Genomic DNA, 18,812 nt, shown 5'->3' on the forward strand with positions numbered 1-18,812 from the left:
GAGATGTATTTCCAGAGTCAGTCACTGTCTGTGAGTCAGTCTCCCCACTGTCCAAAAACACATGGGAAGAGTGTGACTCTGGGGTGTCTGGGCCCAGGAAGGTTGGCTTGCCATGGGTGGAGACTGCAGGTGTAAGTCATCTGCCTGTTCCTGAGGGATTTAGCACATGGCTGGGCAGGCAGAAGAAAGCAAGATGAGACAAACGCTGGGCTTTCCAGGCAATCCTTATGAGATTGTTTAAGGAGCCTCAGGTTCACAACCCGACTTTGCTGGGTGTGAAGGGGTGTTGTCGGCATTCCTACTGCCAGGTGGCCTGAGAGGCTTTCCACGTGCGTCCAGAGCGATCCCCGCTCATGCCGTCTTTGCATATCCCATCTAGGGCATCGGTGGCTCTCCAGGAATCACAGGCTCCAAGGGAGATATGGGTCCACCGGGAGTCCCAGGGTTCCAAGGTAAGATGGAAATGGTGGTCCTGCCACCAGCTGCGGAGAGGGCCTCAGGGCCACAGGCCCCTGTTCCCAGACACGGAGGTCTTCAAATTAAAGACACCCTTCTCCTGTGGCAGCCTATTTGTGTCATCCTACGAGTGGCTGTGCAGGGCATCTCGTTTTCTTGGCAATAGTTGGGACCCTACAACTGTTATGTACATCTCAGCAAGAAGTCCGTTTATTTCCTAATGTGTTCAGCGAGCACTTCTTGGTTCCTGCCACTTTCCAAGGGTGAGGTTTTTAGGGCAGAATCCTATGCACAGGAAGAGCACACAGCCCATGGGTGTCTGGTGGTCTGGGGGGAACACGTGTAATAGACGGTGACTGTGCACTCTGACCCTTGCCCTCTCTAGGTGACTGACATTCGCCGCTTGCCCTCTTGGTTCAACAGATGTTTTGGCTGATAGAAAGAATGCTTTTTCCCTTTGAGGATGAATTAGACATATATTCAGTGTGCAAAAAATACATGTACACATGAAGATATGTGTACATGACTGTGTATACGTACATACGCACACAACATGTGCATACAAGGTGTGTCTGTGTATGTGTGTGCAGATGCACACAGGCATGCACCTGTGTGGGTGTGTGTCTGTGCCTGTGTGCACACACCCATGTTTGTGCATGGCCTGCACATGAACGTGTGTATGTGAACACGCATACTCACATTTGTGTGTTGTTGGAAACTGTACAAAGTCAATGTTTCCTTCTCCCTAGGTCAGAAAGGTCTTCCCGGCCTCCAGGGACTGAAGGGAGACCAGGGAGATCAAGGCGTACCTGGCTCCAAAGGTAGGAGAACTTGTTATTAACCCCTGGATCTTTCCTGTTGCTCTGCGGAGATACGAGGGCCGTGGGACACACAGAATCCTGGGCAATGACTGGAAATCTGAGTCCAGGGGAAGGATGAGGACTGACCCCCAGACCGAGCACGGCACAGGCTATCCCGTCAGGCCACAGTCAGCCATTGGAAGCTACAACAGTAAACCGCACAAGTTCTGGTCAGACATCAGTAGATTGACCACAGGGGCTGCAGTGATGAGGGGATCCAAAAACCAAAATAATCCTGGAAGGAAACGGTTGCCGTCCTTCGCCCACTTACCTCCTGGTGGACAGACCATGTTTCTAGGGCCCACTTCAGTCTTCAGTGCTGTGTTCTAGGCTACAAGATGCCAAAGGCACTGAGAGGTGAATGTCGGGGAAAGAGGTAGAGAATGTGTCTGGAAGGAGAAAGGAAGTGGGAGTGTTTGGAGGCCAGGAGGCTGAGAGGACCATCAGATCGCATGGATATGATGACACTGATGGAGGAACCAAGCTCCCTCACCATTGGAAAGTTAGGAGCAGGGCCACAGTGCCCAGCGAGGGTTCTTAGGGCCCAGACTGGAGCTCTGAGCGGGAAGCGGGCTGGCTGTGGTGCAGCCCGCTGTGTCCCCTGGGCAGTGCCAAGGCAGGGTCGGCGGCAGCGTCCGGTCCCTCTGCGGAGTCTTCACCATGGAAGGGTCTTCAGGCTCACACATGTGGACGTCAAGTCCAGAAAGGGAGATGTGAGGAGAATGAATGTCCAGGGTAGGAATGTGGCAGAGGGGCTGCCTAGCAAGTACGAGGCTCTGAGATCGAGTCAAGGGCCGATGCTAGGGCACGTGTCTTCGTAAGGCGCTCCTCCCGGTGCCACCTGCCCTGGCCTTACTTTGGAGCGGTGTGGACGTTTGGGTTGTGGCGTGCTGGACGTCCCCGCTTGTTGTGGGGAAACTGATCACCCCCTCTTCCACCCTACAGGTCTGCCAGGCCCGCCCGGCCCTCCTGGTCCATATGACGTCATCAAAGGAGAGCCAGGGCTCCCTGGTCCTGAGGGACCCCCGGGCCTGAAAGGGCTCCAAGGACCCCCAGGCCCTAAAGGACAGCAAGGTGAGGACACCGAGGGTGTGCTGGGGTGGAGCAGGGCGGCTGAGTGGTGGGACTTCCCAGGTCCTGTGTGCTTAGGATGGGAGTGTGGGTCAACATTCTGTGATGTACGTCAGAAGCCAGCGAGGTTTTTGAAAAGACCCCCCACACTAAATAAAAAGAAGATCCGACCAGAAAAACTAGAACCCACAAAACCCACAACCCAACATGTCCACATTCTGTGGAATGGCACCAGCCACACACAGCACAGCCCCCCCCCCCCCGCCCCGCCCCGCGCTGCAGGAAGGCCACGGGGAGCCCAGCCCCCAGCCGGGCTCCGCCTCCCTGAAACCCCTTCCTGTGTCTCCAGACACCCTCCCCGGGTCCAGGTAGAGCTAGGACATTCCTGGTTCAGGAGTTTTCACGGGTCGGGAGCGGGGAGGAGACCCCCAGACAACACCATGACATGTTCAGTGCCAGCTGCTCACATGTGGTCTCCACACCAAGACACTGGAGCAGACCGGCTGTCAGATCTCCGCCTCCCTCGCCTGCTCTCCTCCACATCCAGCTACCAAACATCACAGCAGGAGCCCTGAACTAGCTGGGGGCCCACCAAGCCCCCCATGTGGGGGTGTGTGTGGCAAGCCCTCTCACCTTTGAGGAAAGCTGTGTACTTGTCTCCTAAATATGCCAAGGGCGAGTAAGAAGGGAAGAAAGAGGACCAGACAACTCCCTGTCCCCCAGGGCCAGCTCACCATGTCTTTCTCCTCCAGGTGTGACAGGCTCGGCGGGCATACCTGGGCCCCCAGGTGCTCCTGGCTTCGATGGAGCCCCTGGCCAGAAAGGAGAGACAGGACCTTTCGGGCCTCCTGGTAGGTTACGTGGGCCTCCTGATGAATTACCCTTTAGCTGTATCTTCAGGTTAGAAACAGTGGACTCAGGTGTGGAGAAAACGGCAACCTGAACTAAAACACACTACTGAGAGGTTTCCAAGCAAAGAGAAAGAGGCTGCCAAATTCATCAGCACCCACATGGAGACCAAGAAGCAGGTTTTCCATATGGTGGTCCGGGAGTGGTGGCCCACGTGGCTGAAGTGGGCTTTGGCTATAAAAAACATTCTGTGTCAGCCGTGGCCAGTGGAAGAAAGTGGACCCCCAAACGCTATGCCAATGTGCAGCCGGAGCTGAGCGCAGTCTCCTTTAGCTCAGGGGCACTCAAGAGTGCACCCTACAGTGCCTGCTGCTGAGGCTCAGGTCCCTGCCCGCTCTGGTGTGGCACCGCTGCCCCCAGGCACCTGAAGGACCCACTGCATTCCCTGTGAGTGCCGCACACAGAACCACGCCGCTGGCTTATTTCCATTTATTCTTGTTTATTTTCCTCCCTTTCCTTTGTTCATTGAACAACTGTTTGAACACGGGCTTCATGCAATCAGTGTGTCTGTAAAGCCATCCCGAGAACTGTACAAATGAGAGGCTAGCTGAGCATGGTGTCACATGCCTGTAATCCCGGCCACTGGGAAGGTAGGGTATCTCAGTTCAAGGCCAGCCTGGGCAGAAAGTTATGAAGAGCCCACCTTATCCCCCTAGCTGTGTGCAGTGGTTCGCATCCATGATCTCAGCCATGTGGAAAGTAAAAAGGCACGAGGGAAATGGTTCAAGCTCAACTCAAGGCAGAATCATGAGACCATACCTTAAAACTAAAGCAAAAGGGCTGGGGTAGGGCTCAGTGGTGACAGAAAGGGGGTGGGGGGGAGGGAGAGAGCCTGAAGGAGGCTGCCCTCAGCATACTTGACACACTCTTGTGAGTACTTCCTTTGTGAGGTGGAGGGGCTGGCACACTGACAACTCTGAGACAGCAGTTTGAAGGTTTCCCGGGAACCTGTCTGTAACTGGGGCCCCCATTCCCCTTCTGTACTCAGGTCCCAGAGGATTCCCCGGCCCCCCCGGCCCCGACGGGCTGCCAGGATCTATGGGACCTCCAGGCACCCCTTCTGTTGACCATGGCTTCCTCGTGACCAGACACAGCCAGACAACGGAAGACCCAACCTGTCCCCCCGGAACCAAAATCCTGTACCACGGGTACTCGCTGCTCTATGTGCAAGGCAATGAGCGAGCACATGGCCAGGACTTGGGTGAGGAGCCTGCTGCTCGGGAGGGGGGGTACCGTGTAGTATGGTATGATATGGTGTCATGGCTGAGGAGCCTGCTGTTCAGGAGCGGGGTACCGTCTGGTACGGTACGGTATGATACGGTATGGTATGATACAGTACGGTATGGTATGGTATAGTGCACAAGGAAGACAGTGGTTCTGACAGCCTCCCTCGTAGCAAGTGGTCAGTTCAGCAGTCACTGTGTTCGTGGGAAGCCAGGTCCTGGGTCTGGTTCCTTGAACACGTGTACTTAATAAAAACTTGGGTGTCAAGTTGGGGTGCATGCTTGACAGCTGGCCCTGATGTTCTTGGACTCAGGCAGCTTCACTGCGGCTCCTCTAAAACACATCTGTCCTGCCCAAAATGCCCGTAGCTGCCCTCTGTCCCCCGGACTTTATCCTCACTGTCCTCACTGCGCCAGAACCCCTGCCACCCCTGCAGCCTGTGTGAGGGCGTCCAGGGCTGAGGGTCACTGTACGCTGCTAGCACAGGGCACCGCTGCATCTTCAGCGAGTGTGGGCCCACTGTCCACTGGTCATCTGGATGTCATCTTTCCAGAGGCCCAGTAGGAAAGGCTTCTCCCTTCTGGTAAACTAGGTTTGTTTCCTTTTACCCAGTCTGCCCTGCCCAAGCCTTTACACTTTCCGTTCTTCCCTGGTCACCTTGCATTTACGCTTCGTTCATGTATAATCAGATCGGTCTATGTGGCCAATTCTACTAAGGACTAATCATGTCAGCTTCCGATTTAATGGCACCGCATAAGGTGGGCCTTGATGATAGGTGGGCCGGCCAGTCCCCGTGGGCGGTGGTGCTGTCTGTCTGTCCCAGTGCTTGATGGTGTTCACTGGCGTCCGTCCCCGCACAGGCACGGCTGGCAGCTGCCTCCGCAAGTTCAGCACCATGCCCTTCCTGTTCTGCAACATCAACAACGTCTGCAACTTCGCCTCGCGCAATGACTACTCCTACTGGCTGTCCACCCCCGAGCCGATGCCCATGTCCATGGCACCCATCACCGGGGACAGCATCCGGCCCTTCATCAGCAGGTGAGGACACGGGGACGTGCCCGGACCTGCCGCCTCTCAGTGGTGACCGAGCCTGCGCAGAGCCCACACCCCTCAGGGAAGACTTGCAGGCGTGATCAGTCCTGCTCTGGTGAAAGTTGTGAAAAGTGAATTATCTCTAACGACGGTGTAGTAACAGGCTTCCTTAAGAAATGTCCCATCTTAACTCATCCAAGGACTCAGGCCAGCGGCACTTACTACATTACACTGTGCCCTGCTGTCATCCAGTGGTCACTAAACACTGAGCACTCTCCCTCAGCCGAGCCCACGATTCTGCTTTGCCTCTGAATTTGACCCTCCTAGGCCTCCTACAACTGGAGCGCGCTGGTCCCCGTCCTTTGTCTTTTGGTGAATGGCATTATTTCACCCAGCATCATGTCCTCGAGGGCCAGTCATGGATAGCCTGTATCAAAATTTTCTTTCCTTTTTTTTTTTTTTTTTGTTTTGGCCAGTCCTGGGACTTGAACTCAGCTGAGCTCGTCACCTACCACTTGAGCCACAGCTCCATTTCTGGCTTTTTGGTGGTCAATTTGAGGTAAAAGTCTCACAGATTCTGCCCAAGCTGACTCCAAGCTGCAGTCTTCAGATCTCAGCCTCTTGAGTAGCTAGGATGACAGGTGTGAGCTACATCTGGCTTTCTTTTCCTTTTTTAAGGCCAAATCACGTCTCACCAAGTGGATATAATCTTTGTCTACACAACCGCCAGCACAGATCTGGCTTGCTTCTGCATCTTAGCTGCCGCAAACATGGGTGTCCACTCTCGTTTCTCACTTTTCGCTCTTCTGGGTATATATCCAGAGGTGGATTTGCTGACGCCCACATAACTTAGTTTTCAATTTTTGGAGAAACTTCCTGCCATTCTCCATAGCGGCAGCACCCTGACACACCAGCGGGGCTCAGGGCTGCAGATTCTTCCCACTCTTCCCTGGCTGGTTTGTTTGCTTTTGTTGTTGTTGATAGAAGCCATTCCAGAAGGTGTGAGGTGGCTGCCGTGGTAGGCCAGATTAGGTCTTCTCTGTTGATGTATTTTATGTGAAGCTGTGCTTCATGCATTGTTACTTCATACATAAAAACCTTGCCGAGGACTCTTAGCACCACATCCCACAAACACGCAGAAGGAACATCTGTTGCACATTCTCCTAGTCCATCCGTTTTCACTCAGTGAAAATGCCGGGTGCCCAGTGAGCAGATCCCATGTTCGGGCCCTCGAAGCACCAGTGCAGGACACACGTTTCCAGAGACAACAGGTTAGCAGGTGGCAGTGATTCTGACCCACAGCAGGCGCTTATCTTGCCTGTCTCTTAAACGCTGGATTTTTAGCTGCACAAGGGCCCAGCAAACAAATGCATTTGACAGGGCTGCCTCATAACTCTCCTTCTTACACCACAGTAACGATGGGTGAGAGAAGCCAGGGAAGGCTAAGGAGGAATCCGGCCTTCTACCTTCCTGGAGAGGCAAGCACTGCCTCGTGCTCTGCCAGCTGAGGGAACCTGGGGAGGCGAGGGAGAGTCCTGCCCTGCAGAGACCTGCCTGCCTTGGCAGGCCCTGTCTATCAATCCTTCCAGGGCCCCTCTGTTTGGGGGACTGTGGCGGGCTGGCTGGGGACATGTTCTCACACAAGGCATTGTGCACATGTACTTTCCTTATGTTCCACCTCTTGACAGCATTCTTAGGTGTGTGTGTGTGTGTGTGTGTGTGTGTGTGTGTGTGTGTGTGTGTGACAGTGAAGCTTGATCTCAGGGAATCATGCATGCGTGGTAGGCATTTTACCATTGGAGCCATTCTGCTAGCTCTTTTTACACTCATTGTTTTTGAGTTAAGAGCTCACTTCACACCTGGGTGGACCTGGGTCCTATTCTTTCTATTTGTACTTCCCCTCCTCCCCCTCCCCACCATAATGGGAATGGCAGTCATCCACCACTGTGCCATCATTGAGATGAAGCTTCCTGAACCTTTGGGGCTGGGCTAGCCTCAAACCACCCTTCTCCTTCTCCAGAAAGCTTCCTCCCAAGTTGCTGGGATGGCAGGCTTGAGCCACAGGCTCTTTGATTTTTCAATTTGTAAAGCTATGGGTCATAAGCTGGGAAATGTGATTTGCTGACTTCCAGAGCTTCACACGGGAACCCCACTGTTGACCTGTGCATGCTTCCAACCCAGCCTGAGCTATGTGCCCGGGAGCAGAGCTAACCCCTTGCTGTTTTCTCTTCTAGCTTTCCGGGGATGACAGGTAGAACATGTTCATGTATGTTTCCCATTGTCTGTGATGAGAACTTGGTTGGGACACAGGTCCCTGGCACGAGGTGACGATGCTCTATGTCAGGTCTGGAGCTGTTGTCTTAGGCGCGTATCTCCCTGAGTACACACTGCCTCTGAGCCGAAGCTGGAGTCTAAGCTGTTTCCACACTCTGGGACTCTCTGTGCCAGGGTCTTTCGTGTCCCTGTCAAGGGGCCCACAGAAACAAGTGCAGCCCCAGGTCCCTTCCGGGGTCCTCACATCTCTGTGCACTGCATCACACTGTGCTGCACCGCGTTGCCCTGTCAGTTCTCCAGGGAGACTGTAACAGGTCTCCAACAGTGTCTCGGCACTCGCACAGGTTCCTCTCCCCCTGGGGAAGGTCTGAACGCTTAATTTCAGTAACACAGTATTCTTCACTGAGACTGAGAGAGGAACGGCCACTCCTCTGTCCTGATGGCAGGCAAGGTTTCCTAAGCGCCTTCTCTGGCTTTTGAAGAGCAGAGTCTTCCTAAACCCAGGTTTATGTAATTGCCTGAATGGAGGCCAGGGTCTGGGAGTGAGGGGAATCCAGGCTGATCCGGCTTGGACGTTAACGGTGGCTTCGGTTTCCTCAGACATAACATGGAGAATGTGACTGCCTCAGGGGCACGTGGTCCATCCAGCCCTGTCCTCCTCCGTGCTGAGCTCCATGTGTGAAGTGCCCGCTGTGGCAGTGTCCACAGCCACTCCACCCTGGCCACCTGGAGCTCCCCAGCCCCAAGGCCTCCTGGGAAATACAGCCATTCGGCCCCTTATGTCTGAGGCAGATGGCAGTGACTAGACAAGGCCCAGCTCAGCAATGGAGGTTTCATGGAGTCTTTTAATTCATCTGCATTATGTAAATCAAGAAGGAGTTCTGTCTGTCTGTCTCTCTGTCTGTCACACACACACACACACACACGAGGATGGTTAACATGCCTCTCACCTGCTTCCATTCTCAGGCGGACACTGCACAGCCGCTGAAATTACTGACACCATTTGTACTCATTTCGCCGTGCGGCTGAATGCTCTGTTTACGCTGTGACTTGAATGCAATTATTTTGCTGCCAGTGTTTGTTGTCTTCCAGGCCCAGTATCCACCCCCAGGCAGGGCTCCCTTGTTGGAGCAAGTCTTGGAACAGAGTAGGGTTTTCACCTGGGGCCTAGCCCGCCTGGCATGGAAGTGGGGCCCTCTCCTGCCAGGACCTTGGGTTGGCCTTGGATCCTGAACAGGCAGCAATCAGGGTCAGCTGAGTCGTGTGGCAGTGAAAACAGGAGGACAGGCACCATCAGCCACTGTCCACCGGAGGTTCCGAGTCTGTCCCCGCGTGGAAGACTCTCCCCAGCATAGCACCACTACTGAATTCCACGGGTGTGAGAGAGCACTCCTCCCGTCCCATTAGTTCTGCCTCCTGATAAAAATCTGGGAGTCCCGGAAGTGTTCAAGGAGTCAGCGAGGGTCTGTTTTAGCCTGGTACTTTGGGCCAGGCTCGGGGCAGATGGCCCCTGTCTGTGAACAGAGGGACCAGTGGGCGACAACACCTGTGTGCAAACTGAGTGCTTTAACACTGAGGTGGGCCTGGGCAGCCCCTGGGAGGCCCGAGCCTGCGTCAGGACTGGGTGTATGTCCTCCCTAGGGTAGATCGGAGCTGGGAGACTGTGAAGGACGGGCTGGGAGTGGGGGGGGGTTCCCGTGCTGACCCCCGCCCCTTCCCTTCCAGGTGCGCAGTGTGTGAGGCGCCGGCCATGGTGATGGCTGTGCACAGTCAGACCATCCAGATCCCGCCCTGCCCCAGCGGGTGGTCCTCGCTGTGGATCGGCTTCTCCTTCGTGATGGTGAGTGCCGCGGGCGGGTCTTGAACCCATACCCGTCCTCTCTCTTCCTCTGCGGTCATGCTTCGGGGCTCCTCCTCCTCACCCGACGTGGAGGCTGGCCTGCGGCCTGTGGGGACTGCCGGGGCTGTCATGCCAGCTGGTGAACACCCCTGTGGGCTACACTCTGCCACCCTGGGCTCAGAACCAGCAGCCTGCCCACCTCCTCCCACCAAAGCCACCCAGAAAAGAGAAGGGAAGGATATAGGCCATATTAATAGCCCACGCCTGGAAGCAGTGTATCAGAGAGGGAGGGCGGCGCAGGCGTGCTGGCAGATGACCACTCTGGGCCAGCCAGGGCCCCCACTGTGGAATGAATACTAGTCCTAAACTGCCAACCTTTGTGCATGCTCGATCCATGCCCCCAGGCATGACCAGGCCGGCCCACAGGTGAACCAACAGGGAGAGGAAGGGGCTTCATGACTGCTTTTCTTTCTTTTTTTTTTTTTTTTTTTGGTGAGTCAAGAGGCTTGAACTCAGCCTGGGCGCTGTCCCTGAGCTCTTCAGCTCAAGGCTACCACCCTACCCTTGAGCCAAGCCCCACTTCTCATTTTCTAGAGGTTACTTGGAGATAAGAGTCTCAGGTCCTTTTGTGCTCCTGCTGGCTTTGAACCTTGATCCTCAGATCTCAGCTTGCTGAGTAGCTAGGATTACAGGCAGAGCCGCTGCATTGGCCATGACTGCTTTTCTAGCAGAGTTGGCAGGGCCTCTCCTGCTGGGGGAAGGGACTTCCAACACCTCATTTCTGGGCCGCGTACAGTGCTCCATGCCCTGGTGTCACAGCAGTGCCAACTGGCCACAGAGGGGTTGGAAGCATAAGCACAGAGGGCATGCCCCAGGCATCCTGTGTGGCTGGGCACATGGCTTCCCTGGGGACCCTCGGTCTCCGTTGGTCTTTGGGAAAAGAACGTCTGCCTCACAGCACATGTGTGTCCACAGCACACCAGCGCTGGTGCTGAGGGTTCCGGCCAGGCCCTGGCGTCTCCCGGGTCCTGTCTGGAAGATTTTAGAAGCGCGCCGTTCATCGAGTGCCATGGACGTGGGACCTGCAATTACTACGCAAATGCTTACAGCTTTTGGCTTGCCACCGTAGAGAGAAGCGAGATGTTCAAGTAAGTTCCGATGCCCCTCCTCAGGGGGGCTCTGTGTCCTGTGTGGCACTCGCTGTGACCCTTGTGCCCATCAGTGCAGAGTCTCAGGAATGACTGAGCGCCCCATCCTTGGGTGGCATTGGGTATTCGGCGCAGTTCTAGTGGCAGATGACTCTTAAAGGCAACTCTGGGCTAAGCAGTCTTATTAAAGAACTGGGGAGGTAGGAGATGTGTTCAGATGTGCTTGAAGCAGCTGAGAGAGGCTACAGCTTTCTTCATCCTGGCGTGATGCCCCTGGAGAGGATGAATCTGCAGGGCGAGTTCTGAGTGTCTTCATGCAGGACTGTTTTAGACCCATGTGAATAAAAAATTCCTTTCAGCACGCTTGGAACTGCACTTTTCCTGCCCTCTCCCGCACCCCATGACTTGCCTTTGAAACAGTTCCCCGGAGAGCCACTGACCTTGTGAACCTCAGTCGCCAGGAGTGTGGATCAAATCCACTATGCTTTTCCCTCCATCCTAGCCAGAGCAGATGTAAGAGGTGGACATCTGGGCCCCCAGACCCTGCTCCTTGGCCCTGCCTCTCTGTGTCTGCGGAACGGTGCTTTGACCCTGTCTCTTCCAGCTTAGATCATAGAATGCACAGAGCTTCCAGTTCTCATGCACCAAACAACAACAGCAACAACAACAAAAAAACCCACCCCAAAACCAACCAACCAAACAAACAAACAAAAAAACAGCACAGGCTGAATTGGTGGCTTTATTAGCAGCTCCCGAAATCAGGCCTGCAGCTTCCCTGGGCTTTGGGGTCAGTGGGACTTTCAGAATGGACAGGCTCTAATATGAACTGAATTACCTTCTCAAATGATTCTAAACTAAAAATAAGATCCTGCTAGTTTAAATTTGGGACATAAGAATTTACGTTGGAATTTGGTAAAATATCCAGTCTCATTTTGGGGATATCAAGTTCTTAACCTACAGCCAGTTCCCCACTGAAGAATTTGATAAGTTCAAATTTTAATTCTCATTTGGCCTTCCCAACAATTAAAATCAGGTAGAGCTTCCAGGCTCAGGGAGAAATGGGACATTAAATGTCTTTAGACCATCTCCATAAAAACCCTCCCCAGCCAGGCAGCTCCTCGGAGGTCTAGCGATGGTTCTGGCATTGTGGGGCCTCCATACCACCCAACGCTCAATGAGCGCTGCAGGTATAGATGGTGTTTGCAGGGAAGAAGCTTGCCTGCCCTGTTCCCCAGATGGGTTTCTGATCAAATGACAGTTAATTCGGGCGCAGGTGGCACCAGGAAGATGGCCCTGATCCTGGAGTCCTGAAGTCACTGTGCCGTAACTTCAGCTCTGTCCTTCAGCTCGTGCCCTTGGGTTCCACGACGTGGGCATGGGACAGTGCCCCTGGAGCCCTGCTTCTGTCCCCGTGGACTCCTGCCCCAGGGCCCAGGAGGTGGCGGCCAGTGGCTGTCTTCAGCAGGGTTGGAGGTGGCCCCAGGCCCAGTGTGGCGGTGGTACCAGTGGTTTGCTCTGTGTTGCCTTCCAGGAAGCCCACGCCGTCCACATTGAAGGCTGGGGAACTGCGTACCCACGTCAGCCGCTGCCAAGTGTGTATGAGAAGAACCTAACGCCGCTGGCTCTCCGCTGCGTCACGACAATGGTGCTACTCCTCCCCCTCCTCTTCCTTCTCTATGTGTAACAGCAGTGAACCCCTGATGTCTACCCCGTTGTACCTCACTGTCCAGTATGAAACCATAAAGTGCCTTCTAGGAATCTGCGTGACTAACACACCCTGCTTCATTGGCCTCTACTCGCTGAAGGAGAAAACAACAACAGCCAACCAAGCAACCAACAACTCTAAGCTTTCCATAGTGGCATACCAAATGGCACTTTTGACGAAATAAAACATAAATAACATTGTACAATGCGGTGCACTGATGTGTGAGGCGAGAGCTCCATCAGACAACCACAGGTGCTAGGGACGTGCGGTGCCTCCCGTGCGTGCCGCGGGGCTGCCGCGTCAGCGCTGTCCCCGCAGAGGAACCGTCACGCCAGATAGGAATGTCTGTTCAAACCACTGTCTAGTGCTTCACAACCCGGGTCTCTGTGTGTATGGGAACAGCCATGGAAACATGGTTTCGCCAAACCTCCAGATGTTATTCCAGACTTAGCTGCCATCCCTCCCAGTTCCCACACGTAGATTTGCGTCTCTCTGCTGCGGGTGGCACTCCACTGCCGCTTCTGTGGCCAGCCTGGGGAACAACGCTGTCCAAACGTAGTCAGAAGTCAAAAGTGTACGCGTGTATATATATATATTAGTAATTTATATAGGTGACAGCACTTGGGCAGGATGAGTTTTCAGTAGAGCTTCCCGAGTCCTTTTTCAACCTGTGCCCCTCCCCGGCCTTCTAAGCACCGGGGAGCCCAGCAGACTCAGCTGCTTTCCTTGTTCATTTCCAAACCAAAGTGATGTTGCCACAGCCAGCCCGGGGTCCTGAAAATGGTGCCTATGACGATGAAATATGTACATCGCACTTACTGTTTTTATTCTGTATTAAGTATGTTCAGGGTTTTCAACACTAACCACAAGCTGAATGACTTGACCTCAAAACAACCTTAAAGGCCTCCATTAGCCTCCTCATGTTACCTCCAGACTTGAAAAGCAGCTCTGGTGAACCAAAATACCCGTATTTCCACACACGAGCACACGCAGGCCACTCTGAGGCTCCTGGACTGTGTCACTGGGAGCAGGCGGATTGCACGAGGGTAGTCCAACACCAGGTCACTAAAATTCTCCAAAACGTTACTTAAAAAAAAAAAAAGACTACTAAAGCCTTTTATGTAATTTCTTTAAATGTGTATTTCGTAAAAATTCAAATTTGTAATAAAACTATTTGTATAAAAATTAAGCTTTTATATGAATTTGTTGCTAGTGTGGCCACAAGAGCATTAAAACAACGGCTGCTACTCCGGTTGCTAATAAATGTGTAAGCTTTGCATTCCTTAAATCATTTTTATTTGCAATTCTTCCACGTGAGAGTCGTCAGTGGGGCCCACCTTGCTACCTCCTGTCTGGCTGTCTGGACCTTGACAGACAGCCACCTTCTGTCCACCAGTGCACGGAGGGATCACGCCCTCCCAAGAACTCAAGCGAAGCAGTAGCACAAGCACAGGTAGAGCTCTATGGATCCCAGATCCAGTTGAGACAGTGAAGGTGCAGGAAGGGGATGGAGGAGGCTGGTCCCTGGGAATGGAGCCAGGGAGGGTCCAAGGATAAGGAGGGGCTGGGCGGTGAGGGCTCGGGGAGGGAGCTGCAGTGGAGCATGGGAGGCAGTAGGGCAATGGGGTGTGCGCTGCTTCCTCCCTGTGACTTAGCAGGACTGAGCCTGAGCATGGAGAAGTTCCAATGAGTGGAGTAGGGTAACACGCGGGCCCCTCCTGAGTGCAGGACGTCACCTCCCTCTGAGACTGTGTCACGCCTGCCTTGCTCTGTTCGGATCACTGTGTCCCCCATTTCCCCAAAACATAGGGACACAATTCTGACTTTCCTTAATACGGAGAGAATGGAGAAGACTGTAATCATTAGGTTTAGGGTATCGGAGGACTATGGGACCTCACCCAATGGCTGACAATTTAGAGCATATCCTTTTCTATGCATAAATCTGATCTGCCACAATTATTTATTACATATTGGTATATGGGGGAAGGAACAACAACTGTAATACCTTCAATGCCAACACTGAGACCCAGTATATTTTGTATATTTCCTGCAATTGGCTCATAGTAAAGTGGGCTTGTTTTAGAGCTCTCTGAATTGCAGTGTGTGTGTGTGTGTGTGTGTGTGTGTGTGTGTGTGTGTGTGTGTGTGTGTTCCCATCACCAAATCACTCTATAGAGCAGTTGCCAAACGTCTCCCAGCTCTCACTGTGGGGTCAGAGGCAGGGCCCTAGCTGGCAGCTGACCCTAGGCTGGTCTCTTGGTGATCCTGCAGTTTGTCCCAGCACCAGTTACGAAAAGGATTCTCTTTCCCACAGACCAAGCTTGGACACCATAGTCACGTCAGTTGGCTGTAGATGTATGGGCACCATGATCTGTTTTTTTTCCTATTTCATGGTTTTTGACACAGGATTTTTCTATGAAGCCTTGAGTTCTCTTATCTCATTTTGTCAGCCTTCTGAGTGCTGGAATTTATAGGTGTGTGTAACACATTTGGCTGTTTACGTGTGAGGTTTAGAGTAAGGTTGATTAGTTTTGCTTGGGGCTATACATGAGTGAAGGATGTTATCACGTCTTCACCGACTTGACTTTAAATTGTTGTGAATGGTCTGTACTTGGCTTAGTCACACTTGTGTCACTGAACTGTGTAGTCAAATGTGTGAAATCACACGTGTCATCACACTGTGCAAACTGTATAGTCACACTTGTGCAGTCACAATGTGCAGGCACATGTGGTGTCTCCCTCCTGGTTTCTCTGGCCTCTGATTACCAGTACTCAGGTCCTTGGTTAACTCAGCTTAAGAGTAATCTAGAAGACCAGTTTTGGCCCTTCCTCTGCCCTGTGCTTTGTGAAATTGTTGGAACCATTCTAATTCCTCTGTATACACGTTTGATATTCAGATGTTCTAAATGAATGAGACAGTCCCATGGGACTTGACCTTAAATACTCCAACAGTTGAGGATGCATTGTTCTCTTTACTAGACTGAGACTTAATTCCGTTAAGTGTGGCCTCTATTTATTATGTATTTGGCTTTTTATGGATTCTTTAGTACACAGGATGTTTTCAAAATTTACACCTAATTTGTTTTTAGCCATTGTAGCTGGCATTATCTTTTAAATTCTGAATTAAAACACTGATTCCTTATGTAGAGGAATGTGGTTAACTTTTCTCTTCATTTGTGCTGTGCCCAATGTTCTTTGTGACTCTAGGAGGAGGCTTCTTACTTGATTCAGGATTTTACTCTAAAGCAACCATGTTGGCTATAAGGCCAGTCCATTTGTTACTTTTCACATTACGCACCTTCACACATAGCCTGTGGTTTTCTTCCTTGCTGTACTGTCATCAGTTCAGGACTGGTGTGATTCAGAGGAGTAGGTGTAAACATCCTTGTTCTTTTTTTCTTTTCATTTTGCAAAATATTATTTTATACAATCTATGTACGTAGTGAGCCTTTGTGATATGCTCCTATGAATATCCTCCTTTGGTATCACAGTGTGAGTACCTACAGACCTGTATAATTTATCATGTCCCAGTGTGTTTACTTGTAGCTATAGACATGTTTTAGTTATGTGAAGGAAACCACACAGCCTGTGGTTCTTTGGGCCTGGCTTACTTTGCTTAAAGTAATTTTTTCAAGTCTTTCTTGGAATGGCACAATGTCATTCTTTCTGATGGAAGCGTAGAATTCCATTGTGCATATATACACAATTCCTCCATCGATTTGTCCACTGAGGGGCATCTATGCTGATTCCATAGCTTGACAATGACAAATAATGCTGCAATGAACATAGTTGTGCTGGTGGCTTTAGTATGGTGTTATATGAGGTCTATTGAATAAATACCCAAATGGAAGAGTGTCTGCATAGCAAAAGACATAGCTAACAAGATCAACAGAAATCCCACAGAATGGGAGATCTTTACTAGGTATACAACCCATACTAATTATATTTGAAGAGAGTCTTACAGACAGCATAGTTGTCATGTTTAGAGAATCCATTCTGGTAGTTTTTATCTTCTAGTGTGTTTAGACTGTGCATATGTTTGCCATATTTGGATATATTAGTTCCTTTTTCTACCCGATTCTGATTTCTTTTTTCCTACTCCCCCCACATCCTTTATGGTTAGTTTAATGATTTTGTCATGCTATTTAAACTCCTATCTTGTTGAATATTTTTGTGTCTTTCAACTAAAAGAATATATTATTGTATTTGACCAGATCCCTTCTGGATTTTTTTTCTTTTTGGTCAGTCATGGGCTTGAACTTCTGGGTCTAGGTACTGTTCCTGAGCTCTTCAGCCCAAGGCTACCGTCCTACCCCTGGGACTGGGTGTTGTTCCCGAGCTCTTCAGCTCAAGGCTACCACCCTACCCCTGGAGCCACATCACCATTTCTGGTTTTCTAGTGGTTACTTGGAGATAAGAGTCTTGTGGTCTTTAGGCTGGCTTTGAACCATGATCCTCAGACCTCAGCTTCCTCAGTAGCTCGGATTACAGGCGTGAACCACCATGCCTGGCTTCTCTTCCTTTCTTTCTCTGATGTTTAAGTCTCTTGCTCATCTAATTTGTTATGTCTGAAGAACTTCTTTGGAGTAAGTGTTCCAGCAATAAATTCGCTCAGCTTTCCATCAGCGAAGGAAATGTTCATTTCACTTAAGGATGTTAAATTCTGGCATTTCTTTCGTTTCAGCGATTTACCTTTTCTTTCCCTTCCCTTTTTCCTGGCCTCTGTCCTTCCTCTGCTCATGTCGGTCAATCAGGTCATGGTTCGCCTTAAGGACTGTGCCGTTGGGACTGCTATTTGCTGTTAGGATTTGTCTTTATTTTTCAGACCATGAGTGATGACACGCCTGGGTGTGGACGGGGCCCTCTGGGCCCTCTGAGCCTCCAGATTTGGGTCTCTTGCCTTGGGGGATATGGATAGTTTTGTTAGGGGCAGGTCCACGGCTGGGTTCCCATGTTCAGCTCTTGCGGCATTTACGTTCCAGCAGTGGTATCCTGTGGCCGGTGGGGTTTTCTAGGCTGGCGGATTGGAGGCCTGGAGTCCCGGATGAGTGGCCTCCTTGCTGGGCTCTGGTGAGGCCTCTGCTCTATCCACCCGTCGGATGGCATCTGGTGGAGTGTGTGAGGCAGGGGGTCAGGGGAGAGACTCAACCGCCGGGGGTCTCCTCTCTAGACCCACAGGACATTTCCCAGGGACCCCACCCCCTCGGGTGCCACCATTTCCTTCCAGAGCCCCCCTGGCGGTGCGATGAATCTGATGGGGGACAGCGTGTCCCGGCAGCACCGAGACCCGCTGACCGAAGAGGACCAGGGTGGAGCCTGGCTAGACCGTCTTTCCCTTCTCCCAGGCCTAGACCATCTGCAGCCACCTGGCCCGGGGCCTCCCGGCCGGGCCGCACTCCTCTGGGGCGAGGCGGAGGCTGCGGGCCGCGGCCAGGCTTCGGATGCAGTGCAGCCCCTGACCTCTGCCCAGGGGCGTGAAGACCACCGGGGGCCGTGCAGACCCTCCCCCCCCCCGCGGCGTGCAGACCCCCAGGGCGTGCAGACCCCCAGGAGCGTGCAGACCCCCCGAGCCCCCGCCAGGCCTGGCCCCGCCCCCCACAGGCCCCGCCTCACCAGACCAGGCCCTGCCCCCACAGGCCCCGTCCCAACAGGCCCCGCCCCCGCAAGGCCCCGCCTCTGCCAGGCCTCGCCCACCAGGCCCCGCCCCGCCAGGCCCGGCCCCCCCCCCACAGGCCCCGCCTCACCAGACCAGGCCCTGCCCCCACAGGCCCCGTCCCAACAGGCCCCGCCCCCGCAAGGCCCCGCCTCTGCCAGGCCTCGCCCACCAGGCCCCGCCCCGCCAGGCCCGGCCCCGCCCCCCACAGGCCCCGTCTCACCAGACCAGGCCCTGCCCCCACAGGCCCCGTCCCAACAGGCCCCGCCCCCGCAAGGCCCCGCCTCCGCCAGGCCTCGCCCACCAGGCCCCGCCTCACCAGGCCTGGTCCCGCCCCCCACAGGCCCCGCCCCACCAGGCCCGGCCCCGCCTCCACAGGCCCCGCCCCACCCCACTGGCCCCACCCACCAGGCCCCGCCCCGCCCCACAGGCCCCCACCCCACAGGCCCCCGCCCCCAGGCCCCGCCCCGCCCCACAGGCCCGCCCCACGGGCCCCCGCCCCCAGGCCCCGTCCCGCCCCGCCAGGCCCCGCCCCCGCCAGGCCCCCGCCCCCAGGCCCCGTCCCGCCCCACCAGGCCCCGCCCCCGCCAGGCCCCGCCCCTCCCAGCCAGGCCCCCCTCCCCTTTCCGCCTCATGCGCC

The 18,812-nt window shown here is 53.6% G+C and overlaps 1 protein-coding gene across 1 annotated transcript in view; it reads left to right on the plus strand.

Annotated features, from left to right (window-relative positions):
• Positions 1 to 13,807, plus strand: part of Col4a1 (collagen type IV alpha 1 chain) — a 118,083-nt gene extending 104,276 nt beyond the window's left edge. Inside the window, exons 44-52 of the mRNA XM_090341883.1 lie at positions 380 to 452; positions 1,206 to 1,277; positions 2,262 to 2,390; positions 3,140 to 3,238; positions 4,285 to 4,497; positions 5,381 to 5,558; positions 9,552 to 9,666; positions 10,642 to 10,814; positions 12,346 to 13,807. Coding sequence (XP_090198009.1) covers positions 380 to 452; positions 1,206 to 1,277; positions 2,262 to 2,390; positions 3,140 to 3,238; positions 4,285 to 4,497; positions 5,381 to 5,558; positions 9,552 to 9,666; positions 10,642 to 10,814; positions 12,346 to 12,427 — 1,134 coding nt within the window. The 3' untranslated portion in view covers positions 12,428 to 13,807. The remainder of the gene's footprint in view (positions 1 to 379; positions 453 to 1,205; positions 1,278 to 2,261; positions 2,391 to 3,139; positions 3,239 to 4,284; positions 4,498 to 5,380; positions 5,559 to 9,551; positions 9,667 to 10,641; positions 10,815 to 12,345) is intronic.
• The last annotated feature ends 5,005 nt before the right edge of the window (positions 13,808 to 18,812 follow it).

This window comes from Megascapheus bottae, chromosome 11 (genome assembly GCF_031878675.1).
Source record: "Megascapheus bottae isolate mThoBot1 chromosome 11, mThoBot2.hap1, whole genome shotgun sequence".
NCBI lineage: Eukaryota > Metazoa > Chordata > Mammalia > Rodentia > Geomyidae > Megascapheus > Megascapheus bottae.